The following is a 17,369-nucleotide window of genomic DNA, read 5'->3' on the forward strand; positions in this document are numbered from 1 at the left end:
GCCAAGATAGGCCAAAAGCTAGGCCTCTTACACCAGTTAGTCAAGTTGTGAATGCAAAGACAAAATTCTTAAAGGAAATTAAAGGTGCTACTCTAGTGAACACATGAATGATAAGAAAGCAAAGCAGCCTTATTGCCGATATAGAGAAAGTTTGAGTGGTATGGATAGCTCAGACCAGCTATAACATTCCCTTAAGCCAAAGCCTAATCCAGATCAAGGGCCTACCTCTCTTCAATTCTTTGAAGGGTAAGGGAGGAGAGAAGGCTGCAAAAGAAAAGTTGGAAGCTAGCAGAGGCGGGTTCGTGAGATTTAAGAAAAGTCATTTCCATAACATAAAATTGAAGGTGAAGCCGCAAGAGCTGATGTAGAAACTACAGCATGTTACCCAGGAAGTCTAGCTAACGTCATTGATGAAGGCAACTGCGCTAATCAACACATTTTCAACATGGACAAAAGAGCCTTCTATTGGAAGTACATGCCATCTAGGACTTTTATAGCTGGAAAGGAGAAGTCAATGCCTGACTTGAAAGTTTCAAAGGACAGGCTGACTCTCTTGTTAGAGGTTAATGCAGCTGTTGGCTTTAAGTTGAAGCTAATGTTCATTTACCATTCTGAAAATCCTAAGGCTGTTAAGAGTGATGATAAATCTGCTCTGCCAGTGGAATAGCAAAGCCTAGATGACAGCAGATCTGTTTATAGCATGGTTTACTGAAGCCCACAGTTAAGACCTACTTCTGAGAAAGAAAGATTCCTTTCAAATGTTACTGCTCATCGACAATGCACTAGGTTACCCACAAGCTCTGATGGAGATGTATCAGGAGTTAATGTTGTTTTTATGCCTAAAACATCCATTCCATAGCCCGTGGATCAAGGGAGTAATTCTGACTTTTAAGTCTTCTTATTTAAGAAATAAATTTTGTAAGGCTATAGCTGCCATAGACAGTGATTCCTCTGGTGAATCTGGACAGAGTAAATTGAAAGCCTTCTGGAAACGATTGACCATTCTAGATGCCATTAAGAACCTTCGTGATTCATGGGGGGATGTGAAGATGTCAACATTAACAGGAGTTTGGAAGAAGTTGATTCCATGGATAACTGAGGGGTGTAAGACTTCAGTGGAGGAAGTCGCTGCAGATGTGGTGGACATAGCAAGAGAACTGAAAGTGGAGCCTAAAGATGTGACCAAATTGCTATAGTCTCATGAGAAAACTTAAATGGATAAGGAGTTGCTTCTTATGGGTGAGCAAAGAAAGTGGATTCTCGAGATGGAATCTACTTCTGATGAAGATGCTGTGAACAGTGTTGCAATGACCAAAGGATTTAGAATATTAGCCAGACTTAGTTGACAAAGCAGCAGCAAGGTGCTCCAATTTTGATTTATTCCAGATTTTAAAGTTCTTCTGCTGTGGATAAATTGGTATCAAATGGTGTTGCATGCCCCAGAGAAGTCTTTTGTGAAAGGGAGAGGCAATTGATGTGGCAAACTTCATTGTTATCTTATTTTAAGAAATTGCCACAGCCACCCTAACCTTCAGCAACCACCACTCCTATCAGTCAGCAGGCATCAACATCCAGGGCAAGACCCTCCACCAACCAAAAGGTTATGACTCACTGATGGCGCAGATGATTGTTAGCAGTTTTTTAGCAATAAAGGATTTTTTAATAAAGGTATGTACATTGTTTAGATATAATGCTATTGTATACTTAATGGACTGCAGTATATTGTAAACATAACTTTTATATGTACTGGGAAACCAAAAATTTTTGTTACTCACTTTATGTGATATTTGCCTTATTGGGGTGGTCTGGAATAGAGCACGCAATATCTTTGAGGTGTGCCTCTTTGGCTTGGTGTCTACTTTTCTTTCTCTTGTCACATCAGTGCTTCCTTTCCTATTCCTGCTTGAACTCATTTTCTTTATACAGTCCACACGTTGCAATGAATTAGCTTGTTTCTGAAGTCTTGTAATCTATAGGTTCCCACCCAACTTCTTTTCCTTATTTTTACTCCTTGTTTTTGTCATTGAAGAAATAAGTATGTTTTTCCTATAGCATTCCCAAATCTGGATATTATTATTGTGTCCCCATGGTACTGTTTAATGGGGTCCTCCATTCCTGAATTTCCTGTAAACCCGTAAGCAGATCTAAAGGTGTGATTAGATTCAGGTTTATCTTTTTGGTGCAACTTAGAATAGCTGAATTCATAAAAAGCCATACAACATGAAACAATTACATAAAATAAAAAATTATAGAATTCCACCTTCATCGAACCTTCCCGTTAAACAGTTTGGTATAACTTCTATACCTTTTGCTTTTATTATCTTTTATGTGTAAGTATAGGAGCATGTGGTAACATGCTCATTATATAGTATCTTTTACAAATATATTATTCCTCAGGGTTTTTTTTTTTTACTAAATATTAGTGCGTCAGCAATCTTGGACTTTTATTACATAGAATTCTATTCATGACAGCATAATTCTCTGTTGTATGAAAATGAATAATTTTCCTACAAATGTGTGGTTAGGTTATTTCCCCCTTTTTTTGTCCCTGGCATTACAAAAGTTGCTATTTGGGACATCTTCATAGATATTTCTTTGTGAACACATGCAAGTATTTCTGTTGGATTCATTCCTAGAAATGAAATTGCTGAATCAATCACTAATAACTATTTAAAATTTTGGTGGATATTGCCAAATAGAGCTCAGAAAAGGATTTTTGGGTGGGGGGGGTGGTGGTTGGAAGGCTCTACCAGTTAATTTTCCCACCAGCAGCCTGAGATTACTGGTTTTCCCTCATGTATAGTAGTGTAGTGATACTATATTCCTTTTAAATCTTTGGTAGCCTGATAAAAAGTATCTTATATTTCTTGAATACTGATGTGGTTGTACTTACATCATGTTTATTGGCTGTCAGTTGCCTCTGCATGTTTGTACTTTTTTTATGGACTTTTTTTCTTAATGATATGTGGGAGCTTTTTATGTGTATTGTTACTAATCCTTTGACTTTTATATGTATTATAGTTTCTCTCAGTCTCTTGATTTTTGTTTTGGTGTCCTGTCTTACATAAATTTTGTATTTTAATGAGGTCAAATTGACTGATCTTTTTACTTATAGCTTCTAGGTTCAGTGTCTTTATTTTTTTCTTTTTTTTTTTGGGACAGAGTCTCGCTCTGTTGCTCGTGCTAGAGTGAGTGCCATGGCATCAGCCTAGCTCACAGCAACCTCAAACTCCTGGGCTTAAGTGATCCTCCTGCCTCAGCCTCCCGAGTAGCTGGGACTACAGGCATGCGCCACCATGCCTGGCTAATTTTTTTCTATAAAGATTTTTAGTTGTCCATATAATTTCTTTCTATTTTTTTTAGTAGAGATGGGGTCTTGCTCTTGCTCAGGCTGGTCTCGAACTCCTGACCTCAAGCGATCCACCCGCCTTGGCCTCCCAGAGTGCTAGGATTACAGGCGTGAGCCACCGCGCCCGGCCTCAGTGTCTTTTTAAGAAGCATCTCCATCCTCCTTCCCCAAATGCATGTATATATTCCTAGTGCTATTTTTGATTTTTTTTTTTTGAGACAGAGTCTTGCTTTGTTGCCTGGGCTAGAGTGCCGTGGCATCAGCCTAGCTCACAGCAACCTCAAACTCCTGGGCTCAAGCAATCCTCCTGCCTCAACCTCCCGAGTAGGTAGGACTCCAGGCATGTGCCACTGTGTCCAGCTATTTTTTTCTATATATTTTTAGTTGGCCGGCTAATTTCTTTCTATTTTTAGTAGAGACGAGGTCTTGCTCTTGCTCAGCCTGGTTTGAAACTCCTGGTCTCAAGTGATCCTCCCTACTTGGCCTCCCAGAGTGCTTGGATTACAGGCATGAGCCACCATGCCTGGCCTATTCGTCGTGCTTTTATAATTCATCTGAATGCCATTTCTTATTAAATGGTTAAGTGCTAACTTGAAGCTAAACAGATTGTTCAGCTAAGCGGAATATGCTACATCATTTGGATAATAACATTTTAATTAGTATTTCTGACTCTTGATATCTTCAGATTACTGTTTCTTTGGCGATAAGAACTTAAATGTAAAACGTGAAGTTTCATGTTTCCTTTACCTGTACTGGAATTTTTTTCCCTGATGATTTATGACCTTAGTTTGACAAATTTTTGAAAATTAATAAAGAGAGGTCAAAATTAGAAACATTTTGTGTTAACATTAGTTTCTGGTTCTAAGAGTTTTTATTGTTTTGACGAGTTTTTAAAGGTCACAGGCGAATTGTAATTTTTCCCATTACTAAGAATGTGTGAGAATTTTAGCTTGCAGTTATTTTTATAATCCTGTACTACTGTGTATAGGAAGGACTGCCGTATCTGCCATGCTTTATTTATCTGTGTTGGGTTTTATTTAGCTTATCAAAAATGTGTCATTGAACTTTAGTTGATTTTGTACTTATGGAGAATAGCACAGAACCTTTTTTTTAATGCTGTGTTTCTATGGGTTCTTTTTTTAGTGTTTTACTCCCAATAGTTTATTATGAAAAATTAGAAACTTAACAGAAACATTGAAAGAATTGTAGAGAACATATATTGGCCACCTAGATTCTATAGTTATCATTTTGCCGGATTTGCTTTATCACTTATTTATCCTTCCTTCAATGCATATACCAGTCTTAATTTTTGATGCATTAAATATTGCAGACATGAGTACACTTTTCCCAGTATTTTATTATGCATATTAAATAGTACATTTAATAGCACAGGGCAGTTTTGTGACAAGAGAATTCTTTGTCCATGGTTTCTTCGTTAGTTCTGATATGTCCTGATAGCTTCTTATTCCATGCACGCATACACAAAGCCTGCTGGAATTTTCATTCAGATTACATTGAATCTATAGAAAAGTTGCAGAGAATCGACATCTTAACAATGTTGTCTCTTCTAATTCATGAATATGATTTATCTTTCATTTGTTTAGGTCTTTAATTTCTCTTAGAGTGTTCAATGTAGAGTTCATGGACATATTTTGCTAGGTTTAGCTCTAGGTATTATGTTACTTGGTGCTATTGCACATTGTATATTTTTCAAAAATTTCATATTCCAATTGATTGCTGTTAATATATAAGAATAGAATTGATTTTCGTATATTAACTTTGTATTTTAGAACCTTGCTAAATTGGTTTATTACAATGGCTTTGTAGATTCCCTGGGCTTTTCTGTGTAAATAATCATGTGCAAAAGGAACATTCTTATTTCTTTTTTGATCTTTTATGCCTTTTATTATTATTTTTTCTCCTTATTGCTAGGCCCTTTATTGCAATGCTAAATAGAACAGATGAAAGTGGGCGTTCTTGCCTTGTTCCTGATAGTAGGGGGAGACAGCTGAGTCTTTTACCATCAAATAATATTAGCTGTAGATTTTTCAGAGATACCCTTTATCAATTTGAGGAAGTTCCTTGTTTGTTAGTTTTTTTAATCATAAATCTGAATCTACTGAAATGAATGAGTTTTTCTCCTTCATTCTTCTAATATGGTGAATTACATTGACTTTTTAATGTTAAACTGGTATTGCATTTCTGGGATATGTATTATTTGTCATGGTATCTTATTTTTATATATTGTTGTGTTTTCCTTGATTTTCTAATTCATTAAGGATTTTGTATCTATATGTGGGATATTAATCTGCAATTTTCTTTTGTAATGTCTTTCTTTGTTAGGTTTTGGTATTAGGGTTATGTCTGTTTCATAAAATGTGTTGGGTAGTGATTGGTGATTTCCACTCCTCTGTTTACTGAAAAAGCTTGTAAGATGGTATTACTTTCTCCCTGAAGTAAAAGTTAATGTTATAGAATTAACAGGTAAAACTATCTGGTTCTAAAGGGTTTTTTTTGGAGGGGGGAAGCTTTTGTTAAATTAAACTTCTTTACTAGTTCTACAGGGTTATTCAGGTTTTCTATCCCTTCTGTCAATTTTGGTACATTATATTTTTTTAAGAAATTTACTTTGTCTTAAGTTGTTGAATTTGTTGTTGTGAAATTGTTCATATTATTCTCTTAATGTCCTTTAAATGTCTCTGTGATCTATAGTGATAACCTCTTTTTCATTCCAGATAGTCGTGGTTCGTGATCTCTTTTCTTATCAGTCAGCTTAAAAGTTTATTTTTTTTGATCTTTTCACAAAACCAATTATAGGCTGCTTTTCCTTTCACCTTCTTTAGGTTTACTTTATGCTTCCTTTTCTGTTTTCTTGTGGTGAGTTCTTAGATTGTTAGTATAGTTCTTTCTAGTGTGAACATTTAAAAGACTTAAGTTTACTTTTCAGCAAGCACTGCTTTAGTGGCATTCCACAAATTTTGATAAATGTATTTCATTTCCATTCAGTTTATGTTATTTTAAAATTTACTTTTTGATTTGTCTTTATGTCTCATGAATTATTTAGAAGTCTGTTGTTTCTAGATATTTGGAATTTTTCTAGGTACTCTACTTACGTTAATAATTGACCAGCAGTCAGAAAACGCACTTTGTATGATTTTGATACATTGACATTGATTGAGACCTGTGGTTTTGCTCAGCGTATATCTCTCTTAGTACTGTTTGTTTTGAGTCTTTTCGTCTATCACTTGTTGTCTATGAATTGTTGAGAGAGAGTGATATTAATATATTGTAGAATTATCTATTTCTCTCTTTAATTTGGCCCATTCTTGATCTATTTTGAGGCTCTGTTAGTAGACTTATTTAGGTTATTAAATATGAAATGTCTGATTTTGAATCAAAAGTTTAGTTTATTATATCTCAAATAAAAAGCAGTGCAATTAATCAAAGTATGTGACTAAACTCTTGACACAGTTTTGCCATCTTAACAGTAGCTTGCTTATGCCAGCAGCGAAGAAGCCTGGAGCGCAAGTGGCCTTGAAATCGTGAAAAGCATTTTCCACAGCTTGTTGAGAATTGAATATTTTTCCTTGCAAGAAGTGGTCCAAAGCCTGGAAGAAGTGGGAGTCAGTTGGTACAAGGTCTGGTGAATATGGTGGATGACAGAGAGTTTCCAAGTCCAGCTGCTGTAGTTTGAGCAGTGTTGTTTGTGCAACATGTGCTCGAGCGTTGTCTTGCAGGAGGATTGGCCTGTCTCTATTGACCATTCTTGGCTGCTTCATGGCAAGCATCCTCATCCTTCTGTCCAATGGGTTGCAGTAGACATCTGCTATAATGGATTGACCAGGTTTCATAACGCTGTAGTGGGTAATACCAGCACTGGACCACCAGACACCGTTAGTTTTTTTGATGGATATTCAGTTTTCGACTGTGTTTCAGCACTTCATCTTTATTGAGCCATCGTGCCGAATGCTTGTGTTTGTCAAAAAGAATCCATTGTTCATCACACATAGCAATACAGCATACAAATGGTTCACCTTTATGTCATGACAGTAAAGAAAGGCAAGCTTTGAGACGATTTCTCTTCTGATGCCTGTTTAGTTCATGTGGTACCCATCTTTTCAGCTTCTTAACCATGCCGATTTGTTTCAAATGGCCCACTATTGTTGGCATAGTAACGTCAGACCTTACTGGTAATTCACTCATAGGTTGACATGGATTCACTTTCACTCCAGCTTTCAGCTCATAATTATCCACCTTGGTGTCAGGCCACCCACATGGCTCATTTTCAAGATTAAAATTACCAGAACACAATTTCTTAAACCATTGACGTAGTACTGTGTGTTTATTAGCCACCTAGACGCTTTGTTGATATTTCAAGCTGTGTGCGCTGCATTGGTTCCACGATGGAACTCATACTCAAAAATAACATGAATTTTTTGACTTATCCATGCTTTCTCAAAAATTGCTCTAAAAGTTTTTTTGAAAGATGATTACAAGCCAAACTACATTTGAAAGAATGAGGATGTACCTTCACAACAACAACAAAAAAGAAGTGTCCAAATGAAATGTCAGAGATAACAACTGGCAAGCTTAAATTACTTAAGCAAATAGGACATTCCATACTTAATAACCTAATTTATACATTTTACAATTGTTATATCTTCCTAATGAATTGTCCCTTTTATCATTATGAAATGAACCTCTTTATCTTCCTTCTACTCTTGTCTTTAAGTCTATTTTACCAGTTGTTAAAAAACAGCCATTTCTGTCTTTTATGCTTTCTGTTCCTACAGCATATCCTTTTCCATCCATTGACTTTCAACCATTCTTTGGCCTTATATTTAAAGTGCGTTTCTTATAGACAGCTTATGGTAGTGTCTTGTGTTTTTATCCACTGTGTCTATTCTTGCTTTTTAATTGAAGTGTTGAGACTAACATGTAATGTGATTTTCGATATGGTTAGATTTAGGTGTACCATTATTTGTTTTCTGTTTGTCATCTCTATTTTTTATTCCTCTGTTCTCTCTTTACTACTTTCAGTTGAATTATTTGAATTCTGTTTTGCATTCCATTTAATTTGTCTGTTGGCTTTTTGGTGATAGCTCTTTGTGTTATTTAGTTGTGCTCTAGGGATTATAATATACATACCTATGTGTCATAGTCTATGTCTGTTTAGAATTAGTAATGTACCACTTCACGAAAAATGTGGAAACTTTTGCTACCATATAAGTCCTTTTTTAACTCCACACCGCATTTAGTTGTCATGTGTATTACTACTACCTACATGAAAACCCCATCAGTGTTACAATTTTTCATACATATTTTTAAAAAACTTTAGAGGAAAAAAATCTTTTTTATTTACGATTTCTGTTCATTTTTTCTTCATTCCTGACAATCCAGTTTGCTCTTTAGTATCGCTTCCTTTCAGCATGAAGAATGGACCTGTGGGAAATGAAATCTCTTAGTTTTTCTTCACCTGAGAAGATTTTTTTTTTTTTTTGCCCTTGTTTCTGAAGGATATTCTGGCAGTTCTTTTTTTTTTTTTTTTTTTTTCCAGAACATTAAAGATGTTGTTCCACTGTATTTTGGCTTCTGTGGTTTCTGCTAAGAATTCCATGATCTTTGGAATCATTTCTTTGTATGTATTGTACCTTTTCTTTTCTTTTTACTATCTGCTATCAAGTTTTTTTTTTTTTTAATGTTTTCCTGTTTGATTATCTTATGTGTAGTTCTTGGTTTCTTGAAGTTTTTCCTATTTGGGGTTTGCTGAGCTTCTTTAATGTGTATATTTATGTCTTTTAACAAATTGGGAGATATTTTGGGGCATTATGTCTTTTTTTTTTTTTTTGAGACAGAGTCTCACTCTGTTGCCCAGGCTAGAGTGAGTGCCGTGGCGTTAGCCTAGCTCACAGCAACCTCAAACTCCTGAGCTCAAGCGATCCTCCTGTCTCAGCCTCCCGAGTAGCTGGGACTACAGGCATGCGCCACCATGCCCGGCTAATTTTTTCTATATATAGTTTTAGCTGTCCATATAATTTCTTTCTATTTTTAGTAGAGGTGGGGTCTCGCTCTTGCTCAGGCTGGTCTCGAACTCCTGAGCTCAAACGATCCGCCCACCTTGGCCTCCCAGAGTGCTAGGATTACAGGCGTGAGCCACCGCGCCCGGCCTATGTCTTTAAATTTTTTCTGTCCCATTCTTTTTCCTCCTCTTGGAACCCCATGACATGCATATTAGACATTTTGTGATAGTCCCATAGGTTCATTCTATTCTTCTCCCCATGTTCTTTGGGTGGAATAATTACGGATCCATCTTCTGGTTCAGTGAATGTTTCTTCTGTCATCTTTGTTCTGTTCTTGAGCCAATCCAGGGAAATTTCAGTTATTTTCAATTTCTAAAATTTCCATTTGGTTCTTTTTTTTTTATAGTTTATCTACTGAGAACTCCTATCTTTTCATTTATTTCAAGTGAAATGTTTTTCTTTATCTCATGAAGTCTAGTTATTACTGTTGCTCTCAGGTCTTTGTGTGACTATTTCAATGTAGGAGGCTTTGTCTAATAATTTCAACATCTAGAGGACCTTGGGCTTGACAAGTAGTGATTAATTTTTGGTTCTCTGGCTGTGAAGCCCTGGTTTCTGTTGGAATTTTAGCTGCCTGTGCTGTTGCCAACATGCTACTCTGCAACCAGGAATCACCCTCAGGGCAGAGTTATGAGTAGGGGAGAAATAGGAAATTTACTCCCTTGCAGTTACTTCTCTAAATTTTTACTGTCTTCCATACTTTTTTCTGTTTATTTTTTAAAGACTGTACAGAGTCTGCACATACTCTTTTTTTGGTCCAAGATTTCCACTTGTAATTAATAGGACCAGTGGGCTGTCGTGAGCTATGGTGGTGTGTGGTGCCCTAGCACAACTGATACTTCCCTGTTTATTGCAGATATAAAGTCTTCATGGAAGGTTGTATTTGAGTATGTAATTTTGGTTTGTTAAAAAATATTAAGAACTACTATGTAATAGGGTGCTATGGTCTGTCCTTTAGCTTTAGAACTGCTTAATAGCATTATTATTCCTTGCTATTAAACTGATCCTTTGTGATAGTTTAAAATTTACTGCTCTCAAATGGAGTGTACTAAACCAAGTTCCTAAGCACTCTAAACTCTGATCACAGATTGCTTTGCCTTTTCCTAATTTTCTCAATATGTTGAGCTGCTGTTTTTACCTTAGTCAACTGTTTTCTGTTCTGAAAGACATGTTTAGTTTTTTTATAAATAATTACTGGTAGTAAGAACATATCCTTCTTCACTACCTTCCTCTTCCCCCTTTGAAAGATTGACAGTAGAAGATCTAGCTACAAAATGTGTTCTGTAACATAAAAAAATGATATTTTGAATCAATTCTTAGGTGTGTTGTTTGGACCGGGGATGAGCGAGTCTTCTTTTATAATCCCACCACTCGTCTTTCTATGTGGGACCGACCTGATGATCTGATTGGAAGGGCAGATGTTGACAAAATTATTCAGGAGCCCCCTCATAAAAAAGGAATGGAAGACATGAAGAAACTAAGTAAGTTTTAAATTAGGAATATATCCACCAATTGAAACATTGTTTTAATCTCTTGACAGAAAATGTGAAGGCCATTTAGAAACTTTATTTTTCAAGGAATGTAAGAAATTTTAGGAAAAAAACTGCTATGCTAGTTTGAGTGCAGTAATAATTAAGAACTTGGATAAGATTATACTTTGTAAAATATGTATGTTTTTAACTTCTTATCCTTCTTAAGACTCAGTTCAAGATAGGTTGGTACTACTGCTGCTTCCTTGATGCTTACTAATACTACCAAAGTGCTCCTTAGTGAGCCTTTCAGCACCTTTTGTGCCTAGTAATATATTTTTTGGGAAAAAAAAAAAAACACTATCCAGAGGTTTTTAAAAATATTTTGTTTACAAAATTTTGTAAAAATACAAAAGCTTTATTCCTGAGAATATAGAGCCACCTAAATCTTACTAAGAGATTATCTTTTAATCTACCCCATGTTTAGATGGAATTCCAATGTATTGAGTATATATGTATTTGTACATGATTTATGTTATATATTTCTTGTTGGTAATTTGCCCTTGTATTGATATAGTTGTGTTTTTATTGAACCCTGGCCCCCATGTAGTACAGAAGCAAGATACATGAATCATTTAATACTTCTAATGAAATAAATGCTAATATATATCATTTATAGTGATTGAGAAGATTTCATGCATTGTATATATGTGGTACTGACATTTTCAGCCTGTAAGTAGTTTCCGAATCAGTATGACTTTGCCTGTCTGGTGCTGAGGGTAATATTAGGTACCTCTTCAGCAATATTTGTTTTTTATACGTATGATATTAATGATACTTTATAATCATAGTATTGAATGATAACTTTTTAAACATTTGATTCATTCATTTGATAAGTACGTTAATATGCATCATAAAAAGGTAATGTAAATTCTAAATCAAGAAAGTTTTATTTTTTGTATTTGTAAATTTAAGGTTTGGGCAAGAAACCATTCAAAATGAATTGAAAATTTAATGTAAAGGGAGGATAAATAGAGGAAGTATAGAATTAATATGGTTTGTTTAGTGTTTTATAAAGGAATGAATATTGAGAGGTGGGTATTTTATATAAACAGTAATTTAAAAAAAGGTTTGTGAAATATATGCATGTAATTATTCTATAACAATATTTGAAATGTTTTTGCCAGGGCACCCAACCCCAACAATGCTGTCCATCCAAAAGTGGCAATTCTCTATGAGTGCAAGTGAGTGAACTAACTATAAATTGTAGCTTCTTTTTAATACTATTAAAGCAAGTGTTCTGGTAGAGATTAGCTGAAGAATTCATGCCTAAATATTTTAATTAAATTTTGTTCAGTTAAAGAAGAACAAGACCTAATGGAAGAAATTAATGAAGATGAGCCTGTTAAAGCAAAAAAGCGGAAGTAAGTAATGCATATAGTTTGTGTGATTCAGGTAGATTTTATCTCTTTAAAAATTGATTAGATCATAATCAGTTTGTGATTGGAAGGGACAGGTAATATTAATGGTAGGAGACAGAAGTCATGATTACATTCTTAGGCCTGATATTAAATGGCTTTGTTTTACAGTGTAGAAAATGTGTCCCTTCTGTTGCTAGATTTGTAAAAGATTTGGTTATTCAAATATGTATTATGAAGCCACCGACATTTTTGAAATTGATTGATTGATTCTTCAGAAATTCATTAGTTCTGAATTTTATAAATAAGTTCTTCCTGGATAAAGATCTCAACAGATAATTCCACAGCTCTCATCATAACAGACACAGACTTTTCTCTTATATACTTGATCTTGATCTTGTGTCTTACCTAGTCCTGGAGTCTGTTGTCATTACTATTTGCTAAGGAGTGATGGAGTACTAAGGAATACTTAGAAAGTACTCTGACAGAAAGAAAATGTTAGAAGTTAAAGCATTAGGTTGGCCAGTGCTCTAGAGTTGTGTAAAATGTAAATGTTACTTATCATGGGGGGTGGAAGGGTGGGGTAGAGGGTGTGTGTGTTGGGAGGGTGGAATGGGACCATTATTTAGCAGCAAAAAGGAAAGTTTAAAGACATTAGAGACTGGTTAATCATAGTCCTTATCTGAAAAGGACAGATTGAATGCAGCCAAATCATGGCAAGGAAATCAGCAAGACAATCCCTGTCAAGGGTGATTCTTTTTAAAAAAATTATTTATTGGCAACAATGTTAAAGAAACTAAGATATTAAAGAGAATCAGTCATAATCTGTTACCGTAACACAGCTATTTTCATTTCTGCAATTGACTTTTTAGTTCTTGACCAAATGTATAAGTATTTTTATTAGTTGTGATTAACTGATTTTGTGTTCTTTTAAAAAAGTCTAGAATAAGACATGTTTTCTTAATTATTATAAATGACTGTATTCATTCTGTTTATATACCATAATTTTGGATGTTTCTACAATGTTAAACTTTTAGGTTGTTTTTAATTGTTTGTTCTTATAGACAACTCTGTAAGGTTTTTAACTGCTTTTATCAGGAGAATGTCAAAGAAGTCCTTTATGTGGATTGCCCGAGCTTCTCTATTTAGGTACAAAGCTAAAAGCCTGTTTTTCCTGGCTTAGTTTTTCTTTTATTTCTTTTATTGAGATAGATAGTGATAGCTTGTATTGTGACATTTTTATTTAGTATAATTCTATAAAGGTTATTTGTTTTCATTAGTTATTGTATTTCTTGGATGTCTTTTAACTATTTAAATAGTTCTTAAATAAATTATTATAAGAGGGTATATTGTTTGGCAAATTGCTTTTACCTGTTTGTTTTATGCATATCTTAGGTCACAGACTATCTCGCTAAGTTCCTGCAGGTCATGGACTATGTCTTCTGTTTCTTTTGATTCATTCCCAAAGTTGCTGATTACCTCTCAATACATGCATTGTGGGTTAGCCCTAGTTCCATTTAAATCTCCTGGGCTACCTACAGTTCCCTGTAGAGCGTGCTTTTGAATTTTTCAGATATCTGTTTTCTTGATTCCCTTAAGTTTGTATAGAGAATATGGGCCAATTTTATTAATAAACTTAGCAGATCATATTTAAGGAGAAAGATCTGCTGAAATATATTCGAGTGTTACTTAGCTACTTACTTTTTTTGATTATTTACATGAAATGGGCCTTTTTCATAGTGCCTATGTTTGAGAGGTGACTTGATTTTTGTGTTTACAATCTCACTTGAGTACCACACAGCAACAGGGTTGTCCTTAGCCCTGGGGTGCATTTTTGGAGGAGTGAGAGATAGTTTAGTCATTGATGAATAGTTCTAATTCTACCTAACTACTCCTGGGCCCATGGTTGCTCTCTGGGACCTGTCCTTCAACTTAAATCTCAACTTATCACCCAGAAAGTGAGTAATAAAAATGTCAGGTAGGTAAGGTATATATCTCACATATTCACTTGGCCAAGTTTAGAGATATTTTAATTTTATTTTCAAGATAAATGCTTGAGATTACTAAAATATACCACTTAATATAAATTTTATTAGATTTAAAAAAATATTTCACGTATTTAAAATGTAAAACCTTTTGAAAAATAATGTTTTTTCTATATTATTTTAAGAACTAGAATGATATTCTGTGCTGTTTGATTCTAACACATAGTTTTACTGTAGTGTTAGCTAAGCTTTTTTTTTTTTTTTTTTAGTTAGGTAGTTCACTTTTTGTATATAATCAACTACTGCTAGGGAGATACAGCACATTAAAGTTATATATTTTTTTTAAACAATGTAGCCATTGTAACATCATTAGAAGCTCATTTGAATTTTATTATTATAATGAAAGTTGTTTATCCCTTAGAGTTCATTTGAAACCCTCAGTATAATTTGTTTTTGCCAAAAATATGCTGCTCAGTAGTGAGTCTTGGAAATTCCATTGATTTTAAGATTTTAGTAAGCTCCATTATTTATATTTTGTCTATTGATGACTTATATTTTATTTTTTATAGGAGAGACGATAATAAAGACATTGACTCAGAGAAAGAAGCTGCCATGGAAGCTGAAATTAAAGCTGCCCGAGAAAGGGCCATTGTCCCTCTGGAGGCTCGAATGAAGCAGTTCAAGGACATGCTGCTAGAGAGAGGGGTCAGAAAACAATCTTTGGGGGAGATATTTCTGTTTTGTATAAGTAATATAAATATGTCTTGCTAAAAGGTCAAATCTAAGGTTAGTGCTCATGTTGTGGGGGGCGGATAAGGGAACCCTATCAAATTACTGTACTTTTTTTGCAAACAGCCTATTTCTTGGCTAATCATGTCATGTAACTAAATGCCATTTTACTGTCCTTTTAAGTACAAATAACATTTAACATTTATTGGGTCGTTAAATTTTGGTGAGTAATGTAAGACGAGTATTAACATTACAGAATGGCGGACTACTTGGGATAGGTAAGGTACATATGATTATTCTTCCTTTAATTTCTTCAGAATGGCTTTTGGTTAAAGGAGAACTGATACTTTATGATATTATTAGAAGCTTAATTGAGAAGAGATTTCAACCTTTGGATTATATTCAGATTCATTTGAATAAGTAAAATTGTTCAATTTTAAATCACAATTGTTCACAAGATTGGAGTAAGCATGGGAAATCAAAATGTAAATCTTCAAGGCTTTTTCTGATGTACTGATTTTTAAAATGTCACACAGTGGTGGTTATTTTAATGAGTAATTGAGTGTGTGTTATTTCTACATAATATAGAAATGTTCAGAGCCAATTAGTGTGGAAATTTGCTGTTGCTAGCCTCCCACTGCTTGTCATTTATTAGTGATGGAAACTTCAGTATGGTTTTTATGTCTCCTTTATAAACAGATATCCTGTAGATTTCAAGCAAAATTATGACCTTTATGTTTTTAGAGCAAACTTAATTATGAGGCAATACATTTTTATTTTAAAGGTATCTGCTTTTTCAACATGGGAGAAGGAGTTGCACAAGATAGTTTTTGATCCTCGGTATTTACTTCTGAATCCTAAAGAGAGAAAACAGGTAAAAGGAAAATGACATTATTAAGGAAATGTATATCTCCTCCCACTATAATTTTTAAATTGTAAGGAATACAGTGCCATCCTTTTTTTCCCCCCTAACACAGTACTTCAAAAAGATAGTCTTGCATCTTAGAGCACAGTCATCTGTGTGTCCGTGTGTGGACATTTCAGAAATACTTGGATATTTTTGCCCTTATGGATGTGGCTATTGTGTGAATGTTTTGTCATTGAGCCTTATAGACTGAGGTTATCTGTAGTATGGCTTTAAAATTTCATTTCACGTGCATTTATTAATTTGCCTTTTTTGGGCAGAGGATGCAAATTTAGTGTAGAAAAAATAGCAAAATACCGATGAGTACAGGGGGAAAAAACACCTGTAGTCCTGTCTATCTGATGGATATGACCACTGTCAAACGCTTTGGTTTATGACCTTGACTCTTCAATGTCAGTATGTACATGTATATGTATGTGTGTGTATTATAGATAGACCATACTCAAAGACATACATTTCTGTCTCATACATTCCACACACACAAAGTTCACATCTAAGTAGCATCTATTAAAATGAACGGTTTTCATCATGTCAGAGAAATGAGGGCTACTTCAGGGTGTCTGTTGAACTACAGTTGCACAGACTAGAGTTGCCTTGTTACTGAGTTGCTGTTTATTCCCATGATGATTCGGTTACATGCCATTTTATGGTGATTGCTCTTTCTAAACATTGTACACTTCCAATTTAACATAATTTCTGAATGACCTGAACCATCCTGACAGTGATCTCTGTAAAACAGTGAGTATGTTGAACCACTTGGTGTAGTGCTGTTGAGCTGTAAGATTTCATTTGGTAACAGTAGTGTCCATCTCTGTATTTATAGTTGTAATGATTGTAATAATTCTCTATACAGTCTGTGCCATTATGTATGTCTAATCATGGACTTTAATGAAGAGTGAAAATTTGTAGTGTACCAGACATGTATTTTAGTACTTGTAATAGACATGGCTTTCCAAATATATTTGCATCTGCATTTCAAGCCTTTTTTTTTTTTTTTTTTTAAATCTGTTTGTGTGTGATCTCATTCTCATCTCAGTCAATGGCTCTATCAAAACCTATAAATCAGTCTTGATTCTTTACTCTTCCCACTGCCTATTTCCAGTCTATCAGCAAATCTTCCTTCAAAAAATTTTCTAAATTTAACCTCTTATTCATCACTTCCCCCACTAACACCCTAATCCAAGCCACCGATCACCTTTCATCACCTATGTAGCCCCTAATTGATGTCCTTCATTCTTTCTCTTCTTGTGCCTTTTTAGTTCTTTTTCCATACAGCAAGCCAGAGTAATTTTAAAGTTCAAGTGAGATCAAATTAAGTCAGTGTTCCCTTGCTAAAAACTGTCCAGTATTTCTCATTTCATTTAGGATAAAATTGAAACTTTTTCATGGTCTCTAACAATTTACATATACTCCT

The 17,369-nt window shown here is 34.6% G+C and overlaps 1 protein-coding gene across 24 annotated transcripts in view; it reads left to right on the plus strand.

Moving 5' to 3' along the window:
• TCERG1 (transcription elongation regulator 1) overlaps positions 1-17,369 on the plus strand; it is a 62,242-nt gene that overhangs the window by 23,743 nt on the left and 21,130 nt on the right. For 18 of the 24 annotated variants that reach the window (XR_011235099.1, XR_011235101.1, XR_011235097.1 and 15 more), the window contains 5 exons: positions 10,750-10,910; positions 12,086-12,142; positions 12,256-12,322; positions 14,871-15,006; positions 15,815-15,904. Coding sequence is in view for 18 of the 24 variants with exons in the window: in XM_069483834.1 (XP_069339935.1) it covers positions 10,750-10,910; positions 12,086-12,142; positions 12,256-12,322; positions 14,871-15,006; positions 15,815-15,904 (511 nt within the window). In the remaining 6 variants the exon portion in view is untranslated. Of the gene's footprint in view, positions 1-10,749; positions 10,911-12,085; positions 12,143-12,255; positions 12,323-13,414; positions 13,466-14,870; positions 15,007-15,814; positions 15,905-17,369 lie in introns of all 24 variants that reach the window. The other 6 variants (XR_011235098.1, XR_011235100.1, XM_069483826.1 and 3 more) reach the window with 2 other exon arrangements.

The sequence above is a fragment of the Eulemur rufifrons genome, chromosome 10 (genome assembly GCF_041146395.1).
Source record: "Eulemur rufifrons isolate Redbay chromosome 10, OSU_ERuf_1, whole genome shotgun sequence".
In the NCBI taxonomy this organism is placed as follows: domain Eukaryota; kingdom Metazoa; phylum Chordata; class Mammalia; order Primates; family Lemuridae; genus Eulemur; species Eulemur rufifrons.